The 17,189-nt window shown below is 36.4% G+C and overlaps 2 protein-coding genes across 3 annotated transcripts; both read left to right on the forward strand.

Annotated features, from left to right (window-relative positions):
• The first annotated feature begins 9,226 nt into the window (after nt 1-9,226).
• LOC110849742 (deoxynucleoside triphosphate triphosphohydrolase SAMHD1) lies at nt 9,227-14,883 on the forward strand. The gene is made up of 7 exons (XM_022097180.2): nt 9,227-9,628; nt 12,783-12,960; nt 13,041-13,229; nt 13,441-13,706; nt 13,786-14,035; nt 14,345-14,514; nt 14,584-14,883. The coding sequence occupies exons 1-7, from the start codon at nt 9,396-9,398 to the stop codon at nt 14,732-14,734; spliced, it is 1,437 nt and encodes a 478-aa protein (XP_021952872.1). The 5' UTR covers nt 9,227-9,395; the 3' UTR covers nt 14,735-14,883.
• Nucleotides 14,884-15,100: 217 nt separating this feature from the next.
• Nucleotides 15,101-17,107, forward strand: LOC110849820. 2 transcript variants are annotated; one of them, XM_035851734.1, is made up of 5 exons: nt 15,101-15,711; nt 15,857-15,997; nt 16,085-16,322; nt 16,411-16,517; nt 16,709-17,107. In XM_035851734.1, the coding sequence occupies exons 1-5, from the start codon at nt 15,649-15,651 to the stop codon at nt 17,027-17,029; spliced, it is 870 nt and encodes a 289-aa protein (XP_035707627.1). In that variant the 5' UTR covers nt 15,101-15,648; the 3' UTR covers nt 17,030-17,107. The 2 variants fall into 2 exon arrangements, with proteins under 2 accessions (XP_035707627.1, XP_021952964.1); XM_022097272.2 differs by having other exon boundaries at nt 15,259-15,738.
• The last annotated feature ends 82 nt before the right edge of the window (nt 17,108-17,189 follow it).

Here is a 17,189-nt window from a genome sequence, read left to right on the forward strand (position 1 = left end):
AAACTTTCTGGGGGATCTAATACCTTTAGCACATACCAGAATATTGGGAGTAAAAAAGTGTTCACGATTTTAGCTCTGGAAAAATGACTAACAGGGGCGCATTTCGTCGTATAAAATTCTAGTTTTGAGTCAAATTTAGTCATCATGGTCAAGAAATTTTGGGCCATATACCTCTTATGCCCAAAGTAGATTCCCAAAATTTTCAAACCGTCAGACACTACTGGGAATTCTACCGGGATTTGAAGATTATAAGCTCCCAAAATTAGAATATTGGACTTATTACTGTTCAGTTTTGAGGACGAGAATGCGGAAAACTTTGTATATTCGGATACGACAATCGAAATCTGATTTTGATTACCCAACAAAGCGTTGGTATCATCAGCGTAAGCCGAGAGGTAGATATTTGGGTGTCTGCGCCATGCGCTAGGACCTGAATCTCTCAACTTGTTGTCTAGATTGAACAAAAAAGGTTCGATCGCAAGACAGTATAGAGAAGATGCTATTTCCATATAAAGTTAGCAGGTGTATCTCAAGACTTTATCATCGAAACGAGTAAATTAAGTTGCTACTTTTTTATAATTTTGCCAATTCGTCGATTAATGACCTTACATAAGTCTAATTGATTATACCAAATGGAAATCCCAAGCTAATGTATAGATGGTCATGTGTACAAAAAATAGGATTTACGGGGTGAGGATAGTAAACAATAAATACGCATTTACATACTTAGCTACGGATTTAATACGGAAATCATGTTGTAATCATGTCCTGCAGACTCAATATGTATACTCAATAAGCAAGTATGTATGTACACACAAATTATACTTCAAGTGTCACCTGCGAAACTAGTCACACATACATTTGTACATACATTAGGTCGCATAGTTGATAGTTTCCTGAACCCTTGAAAAAGCGTCGGAGCAAGAAGACGATTTGGTATAATTTGAGTTTAACGGATACGGACTTTGTAACTTTGTCGCACTTTTTCAGTCGGCAGAATCACCAGGAATTTACCTGGGCGTCTATACTATGTACTCGTACATATGTAAGTACATATCTATGGTTGTAACCTTGTTTAGACTTGTCTGCCGGATGTAGCAAATATTTAGAATGCTTAGAAAAGTATGAATGGAGTAAGGAGAATTTATATCACTGTATGACTATAGTCTTAAATATATCTTAAAAATATTACCGTATTTACGTCCAACAGTATGAGCAACATGTCTACTAGTAGTAACTTACTACTAGTAGACATGTTGCTCATACTAGCTTACTAGTAGTAAGTAGTTAAATGTATAAGACCAAAAATTAAGTTTAACCTAAGTCCAAATGATCTAAAGAAATAAAATCACAGGTAAATTTTACGGCATATGCGTAATTTTAAAATCTTCCGTTTAACTTTGTTCACTTGTGTGCTAAAATCCAGGCCAGCCAAATATTTGTATAATCGAATCCAAAGCCTCCACATGACCGCATAATTCTCCAAAATTAAAACAAATCCCCCCAACAATAACAGACATCCCGTTCCCATAAAAAGCGTAACTATCCCTCCCACCAGGGACATTGGCTTGTCTAACTCTTCCCCATTGGGGACTGCCCTACCCCGCCGGGCAAGTCTCCCTCGAGCCACTTGCTTTTCCACCCCTCATAAATTCCAGACTCCAAGATTGCCGCAAAATTCCTGGGCACCTTTGACCCCCCGCTACCTTTAAAGCTCCACGCCCTCAAACCCGATCTAAAGTCATCTATCCCCTTATAAAACTTCTTCCTAGGATATTTTCCCGATAAATAGACAAATTCTTTATCAACGTTAGTCCTCTCTCCGATTAGGACACTCTTTTCGCAAAGCGCAATCTCCTTTTCGGCATAACCTTGATACATTTCCATCGCCCTCCTCCTATTTTTCAGGAACACACTTGCCAACCTTCTCGGATAGATGGAATGCTTGTCGCTCAATAATAAAAATTCAGCAAGCTGACTTCGTCCCATTTGTGCTACGCCTCCCACTCTGTCCACATGGTGTAATTTAAGCTGAATTTCTTTTCGAATATCCACCAAGGCATAAGCAAGCATTGGCATCCGTTCGTATTTGTAGTTTTGTGCCATCAGAAATCGAAAACAGCCAGGGTCGTCCCATGAAAGCGATAAGTTTCTAGGTTTTCTTGCGAGGATTTTGGCCAAATCTGTACTAGTAATGTTAACCAAAAACCTAGTTTGCCTTGTCAGAATGGATTTTTCGCACACAAGATCCTCCAAAAATTCGGGCGTGGCGCCACGTAGCGGCGCGTTCAACTCGGAGATAATCAGGCTGCTGTAACAGTTCATCAAAAGTAGGGCAACTGGGCCCCAAGCGGAAAAAATGATGCGGTAAAACTGCGATCTTTCTAGCCTCTTGGGTACGTAAGGCGTATCATCAAGTAACATAGCGATAAATAAGAGCCACATCGAACTGTATGATGTTCCATTATCAGGAAAGTAGATCCATTTAAAGGCCATTAGAAGGGTTATCAGCATACCCAGAAAGATAAGCAACGTGCCCCACAAGTCAGGCTTAAAAGGGGTGAGGTAAAACTCAAAAGAAATATATTTCTCTTCATAGCACGAAAGAAAATTGAAACAGCTCATTTTCGTGACCACATTTTTGGTCGATTTAGCTCCTAAGTGCACAGTGTCGGAAATGATGGCAGGAGAATAATGGGACAAGGTCAAAGAAGAATTTGACCTTTAAGTAATAATCTGCGCCACGTGGAGATAAATATCGAACAGAGCGGTATACTCGAATGGGTTAAGGTGCGTCGTAGAGGGTAATATTTTTGAAGTTTTAGCATAGCTCCCATCTGGACGGTACGTCAGGCCGTTAATGTAGCGCCAAAAAAACGTGAATTTACACGTTTTAAAATAGGTTTGAAACACATTTTCGTATCTCTTAATTTTCCCGCACTGCGTTTCGGACAGGCTTGGTTTGCTTTTTGAAGTTAGGCAACATAGTTCCTTCGTCGTTTCAGTAAGAAAGACGAATGCAAACCTCTGAATGTCGTAAAAGACAAAAAGAGCTTTAAATTGGGGATCAAGCATGGTCCTCATGATCACATCTTTATCCGAATTTAATTTAATCGACGTAAAGACGTATGTGTTTGCCGTGTCGGAAATAAATGTCCTCCTCACTGGGGTTTTATCCAAGGAATTATTGTACTCAATTGCTTTCGGATTGAGGAAATATGAATGGAGGAAGGTTGAAATTCCGATCCATTTTGTGAAATCCTTCCCACGCATGGGAGATCCACTCTGAAATAAGGCGTGAGAAAGCAGCACACTAATTTGGCAAGGGGAATGGTGAGATTGCGCAATGTCGAGGGGAAATGGGAACACGTGATCTTTACGTAGTATTTTGTAACGAATGTATGCAGGGAGCATCTTGACGATCCTGGTGAGATGGGAGGTGGCAGTAATAAGGAAATTTTCGGTAAATATGCCGTCATAAATGGTAAGGAAATCGCAACTGGTCATTCCACCGAAAAGATGAACAAAGGATGAGTCCGAATTCGGAATGAAATTTGTAATTGCAGTAAAAGTGAGAAGATATGTCACAAATTTTGAAACCATTTTAGAAAATTTGGAAATCTTATGTATCTCGGTTTCTGAGGAATGAATGGTATAAAATCAGCAAGATTTTAATGTTGGAACTTTACACAGCGTTATGTATGTATGATTAGCATGTTTATAGAATACATATTTATAATTTTTGACTTCGTAGGTTTTAACCGCAAGAACACTTTGTAACGACGTTTCACCACTGTAACGGAGGCACGCAGTGGAACGGTGGGTGATAAATTGGTAGCATTGTATTTTCATGGTAGGAAATGAAGCGTATCTATATGACTCTACGTGACCCTTCTTATCTAACTTTTATGCATGCAGTCATATAATCAACGAAGAAGTAGGGATTTGTGATTCGTAACTATTAATGCTATCAGTGGCTGCGGAAGACGTGAGGACATTAGCATTTATATAACATGGGCAGATGTGGGGGATATCGATTAACTGTTTGACATTGTCTCCGCCTGTCTCCACGCTTCCGCGCCCACTGAATGCGACATATGTAAATAATTATCTAACCAAAGTAATGGATAGGTTAATTAAAATAAGTATGCAATGTTGTTGATTCTGTTGGATTCATAAACTTTAGTGAATTACATATGTACATTACATAAGTACTCAAGAATGTTGAGCCAACATTTACATAAGCCAATCTCTGTCGTGCATAACTTCGACACGAGTTAATACCCTTCTTCTTAAGTACTATCGTTCCGTCCTAAATATACATACCTTATATTCTACAGAAATCGTAATTCACAACAGAACTTACAGTAAAAGTATGTAGGCACGTACATACATATGCATATCAGTACAAACTAGATAAGGCATTAATGCTAATCTAAATAATCGGAACTAATCTAGATCCTCTAGGAACATTTTTAAATACATATTGACATGAATAAATATGTACTTCCATAAGTAGCTTAACAAATGTTAAAATACAGTAATTTTTATCGTTATATTTCATATTCTATTGATAATTAGAAATTAGTGAGTTTCCTGCGAGACAAGAAAATTGGACGAACTTGGACGAATACTACTGCAACCTTTGTAATGATAATGCATATGCGACATTACCATTCCAAAGGGCAAGGGATTCAACTACATAGATTTAGTTTCATATGCAGAGTGTTATATATATGTATCAACTCGCCTCTCATGGTTAACCAAACACATGTAGGTGAAGTTTCAAGTTTGATCAGGCCCCATACCTCGGGTATTGCCTTATCCTTAACTTTTCTTTGATAGATAAGATAATCAACTCTCTTTCTATAGTTCTATCAAAGTAAAAGTTGAGGAAGGTCGAAATATGAGGTGTACGGTCAATCAAAAGGTAGGAAAACTAGGGATCCATGATATGATTCGACCGTATAGATGCGCTCGTGACCTTTTCTCAATTAACTTCTTGAAGAAGTGATAATCAGCTATCACTTTAGGTACCTGCAAGAAGTTTAGGTCAGAAAAGTCGATACCCAACGTATACGGTCCCTTAGAAGGTGAAAACTTAGAATTCGTGACGTATTAGGAACTCTGATCACGAAGGGGAGAAAAGGATAGGGAAGAGGAGCGTAGGGTGGTAACAGCGCTACAAGCACTGCTACGTCATAGATGTACATATATAGAGTAAGCAGAGAAGAGAAGAGAGGAGTGTAGTTTTAGACACGAGTGAAGAAGGTGACACGAGTGAAGGAATTTAGCAACCATCAAGGTTACATATTTTTAAGTTTCTTAAAGTAGAATAAGTTCCCGTCTAGATAAGGTGTAAAATATAAACTAGCCATAAGCTCTCCCACGTATTAAATAATACTAGCATTTCGGTAATCAATATTTTTCAGTCGGTATTGATATTAATAAATATATTTTATAATCTTTCTATAAAAGTGAACTTCTACTCAAATTATTCGCACAAAAGTCACAAAACAAGGGGCATCCACGAAAGCGGGTGTGGACAGGGACACGCAAACCCCATAGTTAAAACAGGGGGCGTTACACTACATAGGTTCTTTACAACATAAATGTGAGAAATTGAGAGTAAAACAAATTTAGGGGGAAATTAGGGAAGAATTAGAACCATTTAGAATAATAAACACAATAAACTATCATACGACCTTTCAATTTATATAATACTTACTTAGCAAGTATCCTTACGCTATTTTGCCCGTCATCGTTCATGCATATTATTCATTCCTACATTTACAGTTTCAAGGAAATGTCAGGAGCAAATTCCATGTGTTGTTCACCACATTCATAAAAAACTCTGCTTTATAGTCTTCCTCAATACGATAAAACGAAGTGGCCGACAACCCACATTCCAAGCCCCAAATCGGTATCGAGGAAACGATCATTCTCTCCTCGGATTTCCTGACCTTACCCAACTTCAAGTTACCGAGCCCATCCTTCCACTTGGTGTGAATGCTGATTAACGCCGGAAGTAGCAAATACACCACCACGGTAATTAATGCAGATATGTACGGTGCAACGATGTATACAACGAAGGGCATCTTACCGTACAATTTGAGAGTGACATAGTTAAACCCAGAGATCACGATGAGCCATCCCACGAAAATGATGGACAACATGGTCATGACAATTTTTCGCCCGATTATGGCCACAACTTGCATCTGTCTATAGTTCCAGGCTACATTGTTGAACTGAGATTTTGTCGCGTATGAGAGATTTGCAACTAGAATGGTGATCCTTTCCCAGGGCAGTAATATCGAGCTAATGACCGTCGTGGACATAATGGTCATTTGATTGCTTTCCAACAGTCCTACGGTCATGATGACGAAACTGGCTGTTTTCACGGTCCAACGTAGGATCCAATATTTTGCAAGGTACGCTCCGAAGTATTCCGTCATTATGAAACCATGAGGACAGAGGTCCGTAAGCGTTCCTACGGCAGATGCGTAAAAACAGAAAAAAATGATGAAGTAGTTTTGGAACTTCATGAACCGGACGAGGGTTTTGTAGCAGGGAACTTGTTTCCGAATGTGGGGGAGAGATTCTGTAATTTAAGTGGAGGGCATAAACCATGAATTTAATTTTAAATTTTTTTATGCACTCCTAGAAATCTATTAAAATAGCGCCAAGCTCTATTCATATAAGACTCTACTAAAGTTTCATTGATAAGTAATGCCTATAGAAATAGCTCAGTGTTAAAGGCTCGCCTTATCGGTAGCATATTTTTATGGGAGGATATAACTTTAATTGCACGCGGCCAACGGTGACAACTTCAATACCGAAAAATAAATACCTACATGACTTAAGATATACGATTTCTATTAATTGCCCAACTTTGTGGCTCCATCACTTTTGGGGTTACATCTTAAACTCCCTCTACCATTTTATATATTAGCGAGACCAAAATTACCAGTCATGAGCCGACGTTCCAACGCTATCATTTTTCCGACCAAGTCAGCAACTCCAGACGACCAATAAGCGAACATTACTGTTAGCAGGAATGCGGCAAGTATAAGAGTCGTGACTACCGGAAAGAAGGATACAATCCATGTACTGTTGCTCCCGTAGCGGTATTGTCGCCAGAGAAGAACACTCAGCAGTGTACCGTTCATCGCCATGACGACCACGCACACGTTGAACCAGTACATTTTACAGGATGTAAATGGTACCCGAATTAGTTGTTTGCTGGTGATGTTCCACGCCAGAGGACGTCGTTCGAAGTATGGTTTATCGAACGTGGAGGAATAGATGTCGAGAAATTGGGAAGGCAATAAGGCGAATTCTTTCTTCTTCTTTTTGTTTGGGGTTGTCATGGTGACGTTTGTAAATTTTTCTCTATTTTGGAATTTAACGTGATTCTTTCTTTCTAAATGAAAAAACACATTTTGAAACATGGAAATACATTTTGTTTAGACCACGGAACGGCTGAATTAAATAATTAAAGATTTGCAATCGAACTCGAGTTATAAAGGTGTCGATTTAAAATAGTGCTGTTTTTTGCAATTGCCAGTATATGTTCTGACTGATTAACTGATCATAAGATACTACACTCTTAAAAATAATGTTGCCCATTTGATATGTAAATGCACTCTCGATTCTATATTAACTAACTATACAAAATCCAGAATAACGTAAGGTTGATAAAGAATAACGTTTACTTTGGATATACATATAACAGTTTACATGCTTACATAATATAGCATTGAGAGTGATCCTATACTCTTCAAAATGGTAAGATTATTTGTAAGACTGTATTGTTTAATCAATTTCTCGTTACAAAGAGGAGACACCAGTAATTAAAAAAACCTACTCAATACAGTTTGGGAAATTAAAATATTTTCTGACTTGCAACGATCGTATTGTTCGACTACGAGTTTAATAATTATAAACTATATATGCACGTATGTATATACAAGAGATAAGAACTCACTATTCTTATATCACAATACGAATGGAACTACATACATATTTGCGGAATTTCAACCGACGAATCAGTATCCTTCCCCTTGCCTTAACTTGCTGTTTAATTAGATTATTTTATTTTTAAGAACTCTTACCAACTTTGTATGATAAGACCATAGCTATATTTAATTCAGTAGACGTGAAGCAACACATACATTTAGCAGACTTATACATACATATGTATGTACATATATGTAGTGTGTTCAAATATGTACATATAAAATGACTATTGATTTATCCGTATCTCTAAATACAGTCTGCTTAAAGGACTACTTAAAAAAATCCAGATAGGGCTGCTGTGTAATTGACTCTAGGATTTTAAACTTATTGATAATGTTTCTGTAGGTATGTCTGAAATCGAATTCCGAAATGAGAGAATTTCGTACCCGGGATTCAAATAGAACTTGGATTCGTACGAGGCACTAGGCCGCTTAACGCATTATCAAATTTCTCGTATTAACATTCCCATATGAAAAATCAATGATACACGCTTACCAATATTATTACACATACATAAAACTAATTTACTTTAAAATGAAATCACTAATGGCTATTATGTTGTCTGGCCCACATATGTATGCACATTACAAAAGTGGTGAAAATTAAGAACCTATGTGGATAGCATGATTGCACGAATAGATAAATATGTTTTTCATAGGGAACGACTTTGCTGACACAACTTAGGATGAGCATTTACATAATATTTAATACGGTTCACACCAAACCCACTGAAGTTGGGTTTAATTTGTCTGATTTTATGCAGCAAACAACTAAAGTGTTGAGCTCTTTACAACACAAACCAACGTATTAGTCATTAAATTGCACTGAACAAGGAATAACAAGTGAATAAATGACAACCAACAAAACAATGCATTGATAATTATTTTTGATCGCCTTGCTCTTATTATGGGAATACGGTGTAAAATGCATGGTATACATACATATGTACCTATGTATATTTACATTGGTAAAATTAATGTTAAAGTCAATAAATATTTAAACCAGGCAAATATATAAAGCTGTTTTTTACGCATTAACTTACATATGTAAAAAGTGCTGAAAATGCTGTCAATTTGATTGATTATAATAATAAACTTGTCGCGTTTTGATTTCCGTATCTCTACATTTCCCAATGATACAAATCAGGGTTGCCAATTTACCTGCACATCACTTTATTATCACATTATCATCATCCATTCGTGTGCAAGGGCATTTTTATGGGCAGGTTGTAAACAAATTGTGATAAACACAGTTGAAAAAGAGGAGTTGTAGAGATTCAGATCCCAGTAGGACACAATCAGCACACATAAAAATATTTTCGTATAAGTTGACCAAGGATATACTGGCGAAAATTTCTTCTCGTAACGGATTTTAACATGGTTTTATTTAAACCTCAATTTAATTTCAACTTGGAAGCAAGGGGCGTTTCGATCCTGAAGAAAACCAGGTTTTATAATGACGCCGTCCATAAAGCTATCGGGCTTCCGGACTTATGCAACAGGATTATTGACACGCCACAATTCCAAAGATTGCGGTGCCTGATGCAGTTAGGAATGTGTTACTTCGTATATCCGAGCGCATGTCATAAACGGTTCGAACACTGTATTGGGTATGTAGACTTAAAATATGTTTATAGCTTGATTGATCGGCGTTGGAGGACATATTTTTGAAATTGAGTTTATTGACAAGCTTTCGGCACATACAGATACCTTCATCAGGTCATAAATTGGGGACAAATCATAAATGGCGAAGTAGATACATATTTGTTTTTTGGGATTAATGAAGTGCAGTTTTGGTGATTATGGCGATTGATAATTTAAAAAAGTGACGAGTGCTGAGCACCATATAGGGTTGATATGCATTCCTTGAGAGTTATTCATTTTTTCTTCTGTGCTGCGTATGCATAATGCTTCCTTAAACTTCCGGAAATAGCGTCTTTTCTCCTTCATAATTAATTTGACGTTGTGTCTACTTGATGGTCATTTTCTGCCATGTGTAATGATACAGGAGAAGTTGTTACTGCTCTGCGTATGTCGGATTGATGTTCTGCAAATCTCTTCTCATAATCTCTTTGAGTTTCTCCAAAATATTTAGATGAGCAGTTTTTACACTTGAAATTGTAGATTCCAGCTTTGGTGTTGGGAGGTTTTTCTTTTGTGTTACATATAAGAGAGCTTAGTTTAGTCCCAGGGTAATATCCAAGTTCTATTTCCAATTTTCTTCTCAAGAATTTAGCTATTTTCGTAGTTACATCTCCAGCATAAGGTAAAATGATTCTTTTTTCAAACTCCGGATCTGTTTTTGGAAAATTTAGTTCTGCTTTTCTTTTTACTATATCCAATCTATTCTTAATTAACTTGTTTGGATAATCGTTTTTTCTTAAAATGTCCATTGTTAATCCCAATTCTTCTTCAATGTGGGTTTCGTCCGACAGTCGATGAGCTCTTGTAAGTAAAGTGTCCACTACACCAATTTTATGAGCCAGTGGGTGCTGTGAATTGTAGTTCAGGTATTTATTGGTGTTGGTAGGTGTCCTGTATACATGATATCCAATTGATCGGTTAGATTTTTCATATAACATCAAGTCTAAGAACGGTAATTTCCCGTGGTTTTCTTCTTCCGTGGTAAACTTAATTGAGTTATGGAAATCGTTGATTTTGGCTAATATTGTTTTCTTCTTTCGATGTTTGATTAATGCGAAGATGTCATCTACATATCTGCGCCAAAAATAGATTGCACGTTCGTTGGCAATGGTCTGAATTTCTAATTCTTGTAAAAATATTTCTGCTATTATGGCCGAAATCGGACTTCCCATTGCTGTCCCTTCCATTTGTGAGTAGTATCCGTCCTGAAACTTAAAATATGTGGAGGAAAGACATATTTTAAGACATTCCATAATATCATCAACGGATAATTTTGTGATTGAAGTTAAATCTGATATCCTGTTGAGTCTATTTTTGACTATATTTAGACTTTGTTCTATTGGTACTTTGGTAAACAGTGAGACGACGTCAAAAGATACCATGAGGTCTCCGGGTCTTCTTTTGAGAGTTTTAATCTCTTTCACAAAATCTGTTGAGTTTTTAATACTGTATTTGTGATTTGTTGTGACATTTTTCAAAATATTTGCAATGTGAGAAGCCAGATTATAAGTTGGTGACATTCTGAAATCAACAACGGGACGGAGAGGAGTGTTTTCCTTATGAATTTTTGGGGCTCCATATAATATGGGTGCTCTTGGGTCTTTTATTACAAGATTGCTTGCTACTTGTGGTGTTAATTTTTCTTGTTCAGCTAACCTCTTGGAAATTAATTCTACTTTCTTCGAAAGATTGGGCGTTGGATCTTGTGGTAATCGAATATAGGGTCCGTCGTGTATCATTTCTTCTACTTTCTTAATGTAATCCGTTTTATTCATAATGACCACGCAGTTTCCTTTATCAGCTTTGGAGATGACAATGTTTTGGTTGTTTTGAATTGACCGGATAGATGTTGAAATTGACTTACTCCATTTTGTTTTGAAGTTAGATTTATTGACGAATTTTTTCATAATTTGGGTTACGCCAGTTCGAACATCATTTTTAACGTTCTCTGTTATCTCCATGTCCAACATTCGTAATTCTATTGTGGCTGCTGTGTCAATCATCGGTATTCTTATGTCTTTGTGTGGTAGTGAGAAGTTTAGACCAAGTTTCAGTAATTTTTCTTCATTTTCATCCGGTTTGTATGAAGAAAGATTTTGGATTAGAATTGGACTTTCGGGATTTGAATGTTGGTCAATAATTTTAGATGCCGATTCTTTATTTAGGGCGTCTAGTTTTTCTACGTGCCGTTGTTTGATTTGAGTCTGGATGGAGTCTTGTGTGTGGTTTATTAATTCACATATCCATCCCCATAATTGTGGCATTTTTTCTCTGGTCGAGATTCTTAATTTTTTTAAATCATTCTCAATTTGGTGTAATTCTTGAAAATTGATCTTGATCATTGTTTTAAGGAGTTTCTCTTCATACTCGGTTTGAAATTTGGCAATTAGTGGATGAGGTCCAAACTGTTTAGTTAAATGTTGCATTTTGAAGCCTTTTGGTGTTAAATTAAGATTTTTGCATCTTTTCAAGAAGATTGTGTTATTTTGAATTTGTACTTTCCTTTTATGAAGAGATTCCAATTTTCTAACGTCGATGACTTCAGCCCCGCCGTGGAGCGTCCGTATTTTGTGTAGTAGTTGCTTCCATCCTCTGTTATATATATAATTTGATTGATCGGCGTTGGAGGACATATTTTTGAAATTGAGTTTATTGACAAGCTTTCGGCACATACAGATACCTTCATCAGGTCATAAATTGGGGACAAATCATAAATGGCGAAGTACATACATATTTGTTTTTGGGATTAATGAAGTGCAGTTTTGGTGATTATGGCGATTGATAATTTAAAAATATGTTCTTTATTTATATATGTACTTGTTCAGTGTCTAGTAATATGTACGTGGGTTGATCTGAAAGCCCATTCAGTTTTACATTCTACTGGTCCAAAACCAATTTTTTATATTTAAAAATGGGTTACATTTGTTTCCATATTTTATAGTTTTATACATTTCGGAGTAAATTACATATTTAGGCGAGTGGTCAAATTTTAAACAGTGGACAAGAGCGATATGTACATATGTATTTATTGATGAACTCGTATGTACACACATATAGTGACCCTGTACAATGACTATTTCTTTAAAAAATAAATACATAGATACTTGCTGATTTTTTCAGGACATGCTATTTGGCTGGAAAGTGTGCGAAAATTCTGCGCAAAAACCAGCCAGAATTGGGCATCGATGATAAAGACATACTCTGCGTGTATGTCGGCGGCCTTTGCCACGACTTAGGCCATGGTCCGTTTTCACACACGTGGGAACACTTTATGAAAAAACATGACAAGGACTACTCGGTAAAACTATTCGTTATCATTATCATAATGCCTCCTTAGATAAAAAGTCTTCATTCATTTATGAATATCTTGATTGATAGCATGAGTTCATGTCGCGCCTAATTTTGGATCATATGATTGAGAAAAATGATTTAATGCCGATTTTTCAAAGCCATGGGTTGACCCGGAATGACGTTACTTTCATAAAGGAAATAATTTTGGGGCATTCCCTTGACGGAGAGGGGATGGAATTTAAGGGCAGACCGGCGGCGAAACACTTTTTGTATGAGGTACATATGTATATATTCATTTCTACGAAATCTGAACATTACGGAAATCGCGAATTAATCGTTTTTGCAATCAATTTTCACGAAGGCACCAAGTTTTCCCATTACGCTAATGTCGCTAATGATAAATTTAGCCTTTGCATGAAAATTTAGTGTATAAACCCTGAATTCACAATCTTAAACCTTGAAAAATATATGAACGTATTTTATTTAGATTGTGTCCAACAGCAGGACGAAAATTGACGTTGATAAATTCGACTATCTTCTCCGCGATAGTAAACAACTGAATTTAAAAACGTCCTTCGACTACAAACGAGTCTTCAACGAGAGTCGAGTCCTACGTAGCCCCGACCATGGGGGTGAGCTTCGAATCGCGTACCGACAAAAAATACGGCAAAATCTTGAAGAACTCTTCCACCAGAGGGCGGCCTTCCACCAGAAGGCGTATCAGCATAAGGATACTAAAATCATAGAGCTAATGTAAATACATATGTACATATGTCATATTCGCAATTTTTCGCATGTTTCGTTATGTTGTAAACATATATATTTTGCATAGGATTTTGGACGGCTTAAATTCCGCCAATTCTGAAGAGAAATTCGTCTATGGGCCTGACACAGGGAAATGGTATAATCTTTCCTCTGCTCACAAGGACATTTCGGCCTTCCTAAAGCTGACCGATGCAATTTTTGAACTTATCTGCAACTGGGGGAAGGGAGGTGTCCAAGCTGAAACCATTTTTGGCAACATCGTTCACCGGAATTTGTACAAATTCCTTGGATTCGTCAATTTGACTGATAACCCTCAAGTATAAATATAAGTTTCCACAAATTATTTCAGACGATATGTATCTGTACATTTTTAGAAATCTGGTATAGTCACGCAGGTATTGGTTTCTCGGTATTGAATTAAAGTAGCTTGATATTACCGCTTGGTATTACTATTATGCCGTAAAATTTTACAACCGATTTGATAACACATACATATCAATGCCACTTGGTAGAGCAAATGTGAATACCGCTTGGTATTATTTTATTACTGGATTTCTAAGAGTGTATGCAAATTATGTAGATACTGAAATTTGTATGTCTATACATTTGCCTAACATAAAATTTAGAAAGAGTTAACTGACGCCCTTGCTGAGCACAATGTCGTCTTGGTATCAACCCACATTGACTATGGAAGTGGGTCAGAAAACCCGCTGAATTCTGCAATTTTCTATTGCAAAGATAACGGACGTGATTCTGTTCGTGCAGTAAAAGCGAAAAACTTCCCAATGCCGTTATTGTAGGTTTGCAGATACATGCATAGTCATATAAAAAAATGCGTAAATATTTACATAAAAATAATTTTAAGGGAGAAGAAGGGCTTCCTTTTACTACGTCACAGTATCCCCGAAATTGATGAAAACAACAACAACGAGGTCAACGAGACGGATATAACCTCAACGGTTGAGGAAGTTGAAAAAATTTGTGGCAACTTTAAGTTAGAGTTGCAACAAGAATAAGAAAGATGTCCATAGGGTTAGTGACAAACATTTCTTTGACAACTTGAATATTATAGATAACTTACAATATTAATAATTAAGAAATTTCATTAATTTGAATGAAATGCAATTATATGAAATCAGTAAAGACAATGCCAGTTTAATAATGATTTTCAGACCTTTGTTTGTACACATGCATATGCATATGAACATTTAAAGATTAAGGCTCAACATACTTATGAATACATAAATTTAAATATATATATGTTACATTTATATTATGTACATAAATACATGTTATAATATTAACATTTATGTACATGCATACATATTTAAATATGCATTATTGACACTGTCAATTTGACAGTAAATGAATCCAAGGTGAATTACATAAGCAGATCACTTATTTACTTATTGCATAAATTCAGATAAACAACTTTTCAAGTTAAGCGATGCCAATTCTTATCAGGTTTTATCCGAATGTGCAGCTCCGACAATCCAACACTATTCGCGTATTCCAATATACATACATACATATATACATACATACATATTGCTTATGTATGTATGTATGTATATAAATTATGTAACAGTGGCACTACCGCATATCTGATTGTCGTATATCGCATAGTATGTATATATGTATTCCTCATAAAGTTAGTCCAGAAAACTTATGTACATATCTACTATTATAATGTACAAGTAAAGTTATGTAAGTATACATTTAATTAGTCATGGTTATTTTTGGAGTTGGGCAGCTTGAATCAATTTCTCTCATCTGTGCATCCAGCTATGTTTCTTGCATATAAATAAGTGTGTAAAGTTGAGTGCAGATTAATAATTCATAATCCATATTTTTGTAAGAATAGTTTGGTCTAGTGTTAAAATAAAGCTTAAATCTAGAAGCAGCATAATTTTATTCTTTAATTGGAACCATGACGGAGGGAAGGTTTGATCTAGTGAATGAGGTCGATCTCGTAAAATTGGAGGACGCTCTGGTACAAAAATTACCTTTGTCTGGGCAAGTATGTCGATGTCAATATATAATAATTTACTCGGACATATTTAGCATTGAATATTTCTCATATGCAAATACGTACATAAATTTTCAAAAAGCATTGATTATTTATTTATTTTCCATAGATGTTAAACATTTTACGATTAAAAAAACTTGGAAAATTTACCGACGAAACTTCAGTATTGCTCTACATTTATGTTGATGGCGAAAAAGGTGATACCGCCAAATGGGAGGATCCATTCACAGTTTGCATCCAAGAGCCGAACGTAAGCGGTTAAAAATATGTCAATATTTCACCCAAGTTCTTTTAAATTTCATAATTTGTAAATATGTGGGTTTTAAATGGAATAAAGATGCACGGATTGTACGTTATCTTGATCGATTTTCCTGCCGCTGGTCTATCATCCGACATGATTCGAGATTTTGAGAAGTTAGTAAAATGGGAGAGAAACCCCCTCTTCTACGCAATGCCGGACCAATTTTGTGACAATTATTTGGTTCCGCTCTGCCTAAAGTGGGGTGCAGAACCGAAGCGGGTAAAATGTGAGATGTACGCATTAACCGTAAAAAATGTGGAATCAGGCCAGAACGGTAAGAGCGTAAAGCTTAGAATGTATGAAATGTTTTTTTGTATTGTGACGCAAATACTTCAAGGAAATATTTTATAAATTTAAATCAGATTACGACCACTCGGTTAGAATTGGACCATTAACTGAAGCCAATGTCGAGCAGGCAGTTGCCACTGACTTAACGAAATTTTGGCAACATCGTGAAAATAGAAGACAGGTGATTTTTAACATACATAGTTTGCTTAATTATTGTGTAAACTTGTGTCTACTATGGGGGAAATTAAAAATTAATATTCCCATAAGAACGAATGACACCTTATTAAATATTTAATTATGATTAGACGACTAATTTGTTTTAAAGATGTTTTTTGCTTGACTGACCTAACCCAAATTTTGGTTCCCTTGTAGATTGAGCTCTCCATTCGTAATCTGGCAACGAGAGGAGCCTTCGTGAACGGTATTCTCGCCGCTTTCGCCTTCCTTTCTCCTGCCGGGCTGATGAATAATGTTTGGACGGAACCTCCTTATCGGAGGCGAGGACTTTCTGCGACCATAATACAAAGCTTATCTGGTGCCATCATGGAATTGGGGTGTATTCCGATGGCACAATGCGCCGCCACGAACGATTCGGTGCGGCGTCTCTTTATGAAATTGGGATTCACTCTGGTCCGGAAAACGAGTTCTGTTACGTTTCAGCCTAAACAGAAACAGGTTAGAAAGCGTGAATGATCTGACACAAAAATAACTTACAAAATTTGGCAAAAATATGAATTATACAAATAAATGTGTATATTCAATTCAATTATTTATTATGTGAGTTTACATGAAATTGATTACTCTATCATCTCAATCTTTTTAAGTTTTCACTATTTCTTGTTAAAGTTGTGAC

This window comes from Folsomia candida, unplaced genomic scaffold (genome assembly GCF_002217175.1).
Source record: "Folsomia candida strain VU population unplaced genomic scaffold, ASM221717v1 Fcan01_Sc005, whole genome shotgun sequence".
Lineage (NCBI taxonomy): Eukaryota > Metazoa > Arthropoda > Collembola > Entomobryomorpha > Isotomidae > Folsomia > Folsomia candida.

What these genes read in the sequence shown, in the direction of transcription:
- LOC110849742 (XM_022097180.2), top strand. Translation starts at nt 9,396, where the DNA reads ATGGTTTTATTTAAACCTCAATTTAATTTCAACTTGGAAGCAAGGGGC. An exon ending in CGGTTCGAACACTGTATTGG is followed by an intron (nt 9,629 to 12,782) that starts GTATGTAGACTT and finishes TGATTTTTTCAG; the next exon opens with GACATGCTATTTGGCTGGAA. An exon ending in AACTTCCCAATGCCGTTATT is followed by an intron (nt 14,515 to 14,583) that starts GTAGGTTTGCAG and finishes AATAATTTTAAG; the next exon opens with GGAGAAGAAGGGCTTCCTTT.
- LOC110849820 (XM_022097272.2), top strand. Translation starts at nt 15,649, where the DNA reads ATGACGGAGGGAAGGTTTGATCTAGTGAATGAGGTCGATCTCGTAAAA. An exon ending in AATTACCTTTGTCTGGGCAA is followed by an intron (nt 15,739 to 15,856) that starts GTATGTCGATGT and finishes TATTTTCCATAG; the next exon opens with ATGTTAAACATTTTACGATT. An exon ending in TTTGCATCCAAGAGCCGAAC is followed by an intron (nt 15,998 to 16,084) that starts GTAAGCGGTTAA and finishes AATGGAATAAAG; the next exon opens with ATGCACGGATTGTACGTTAT.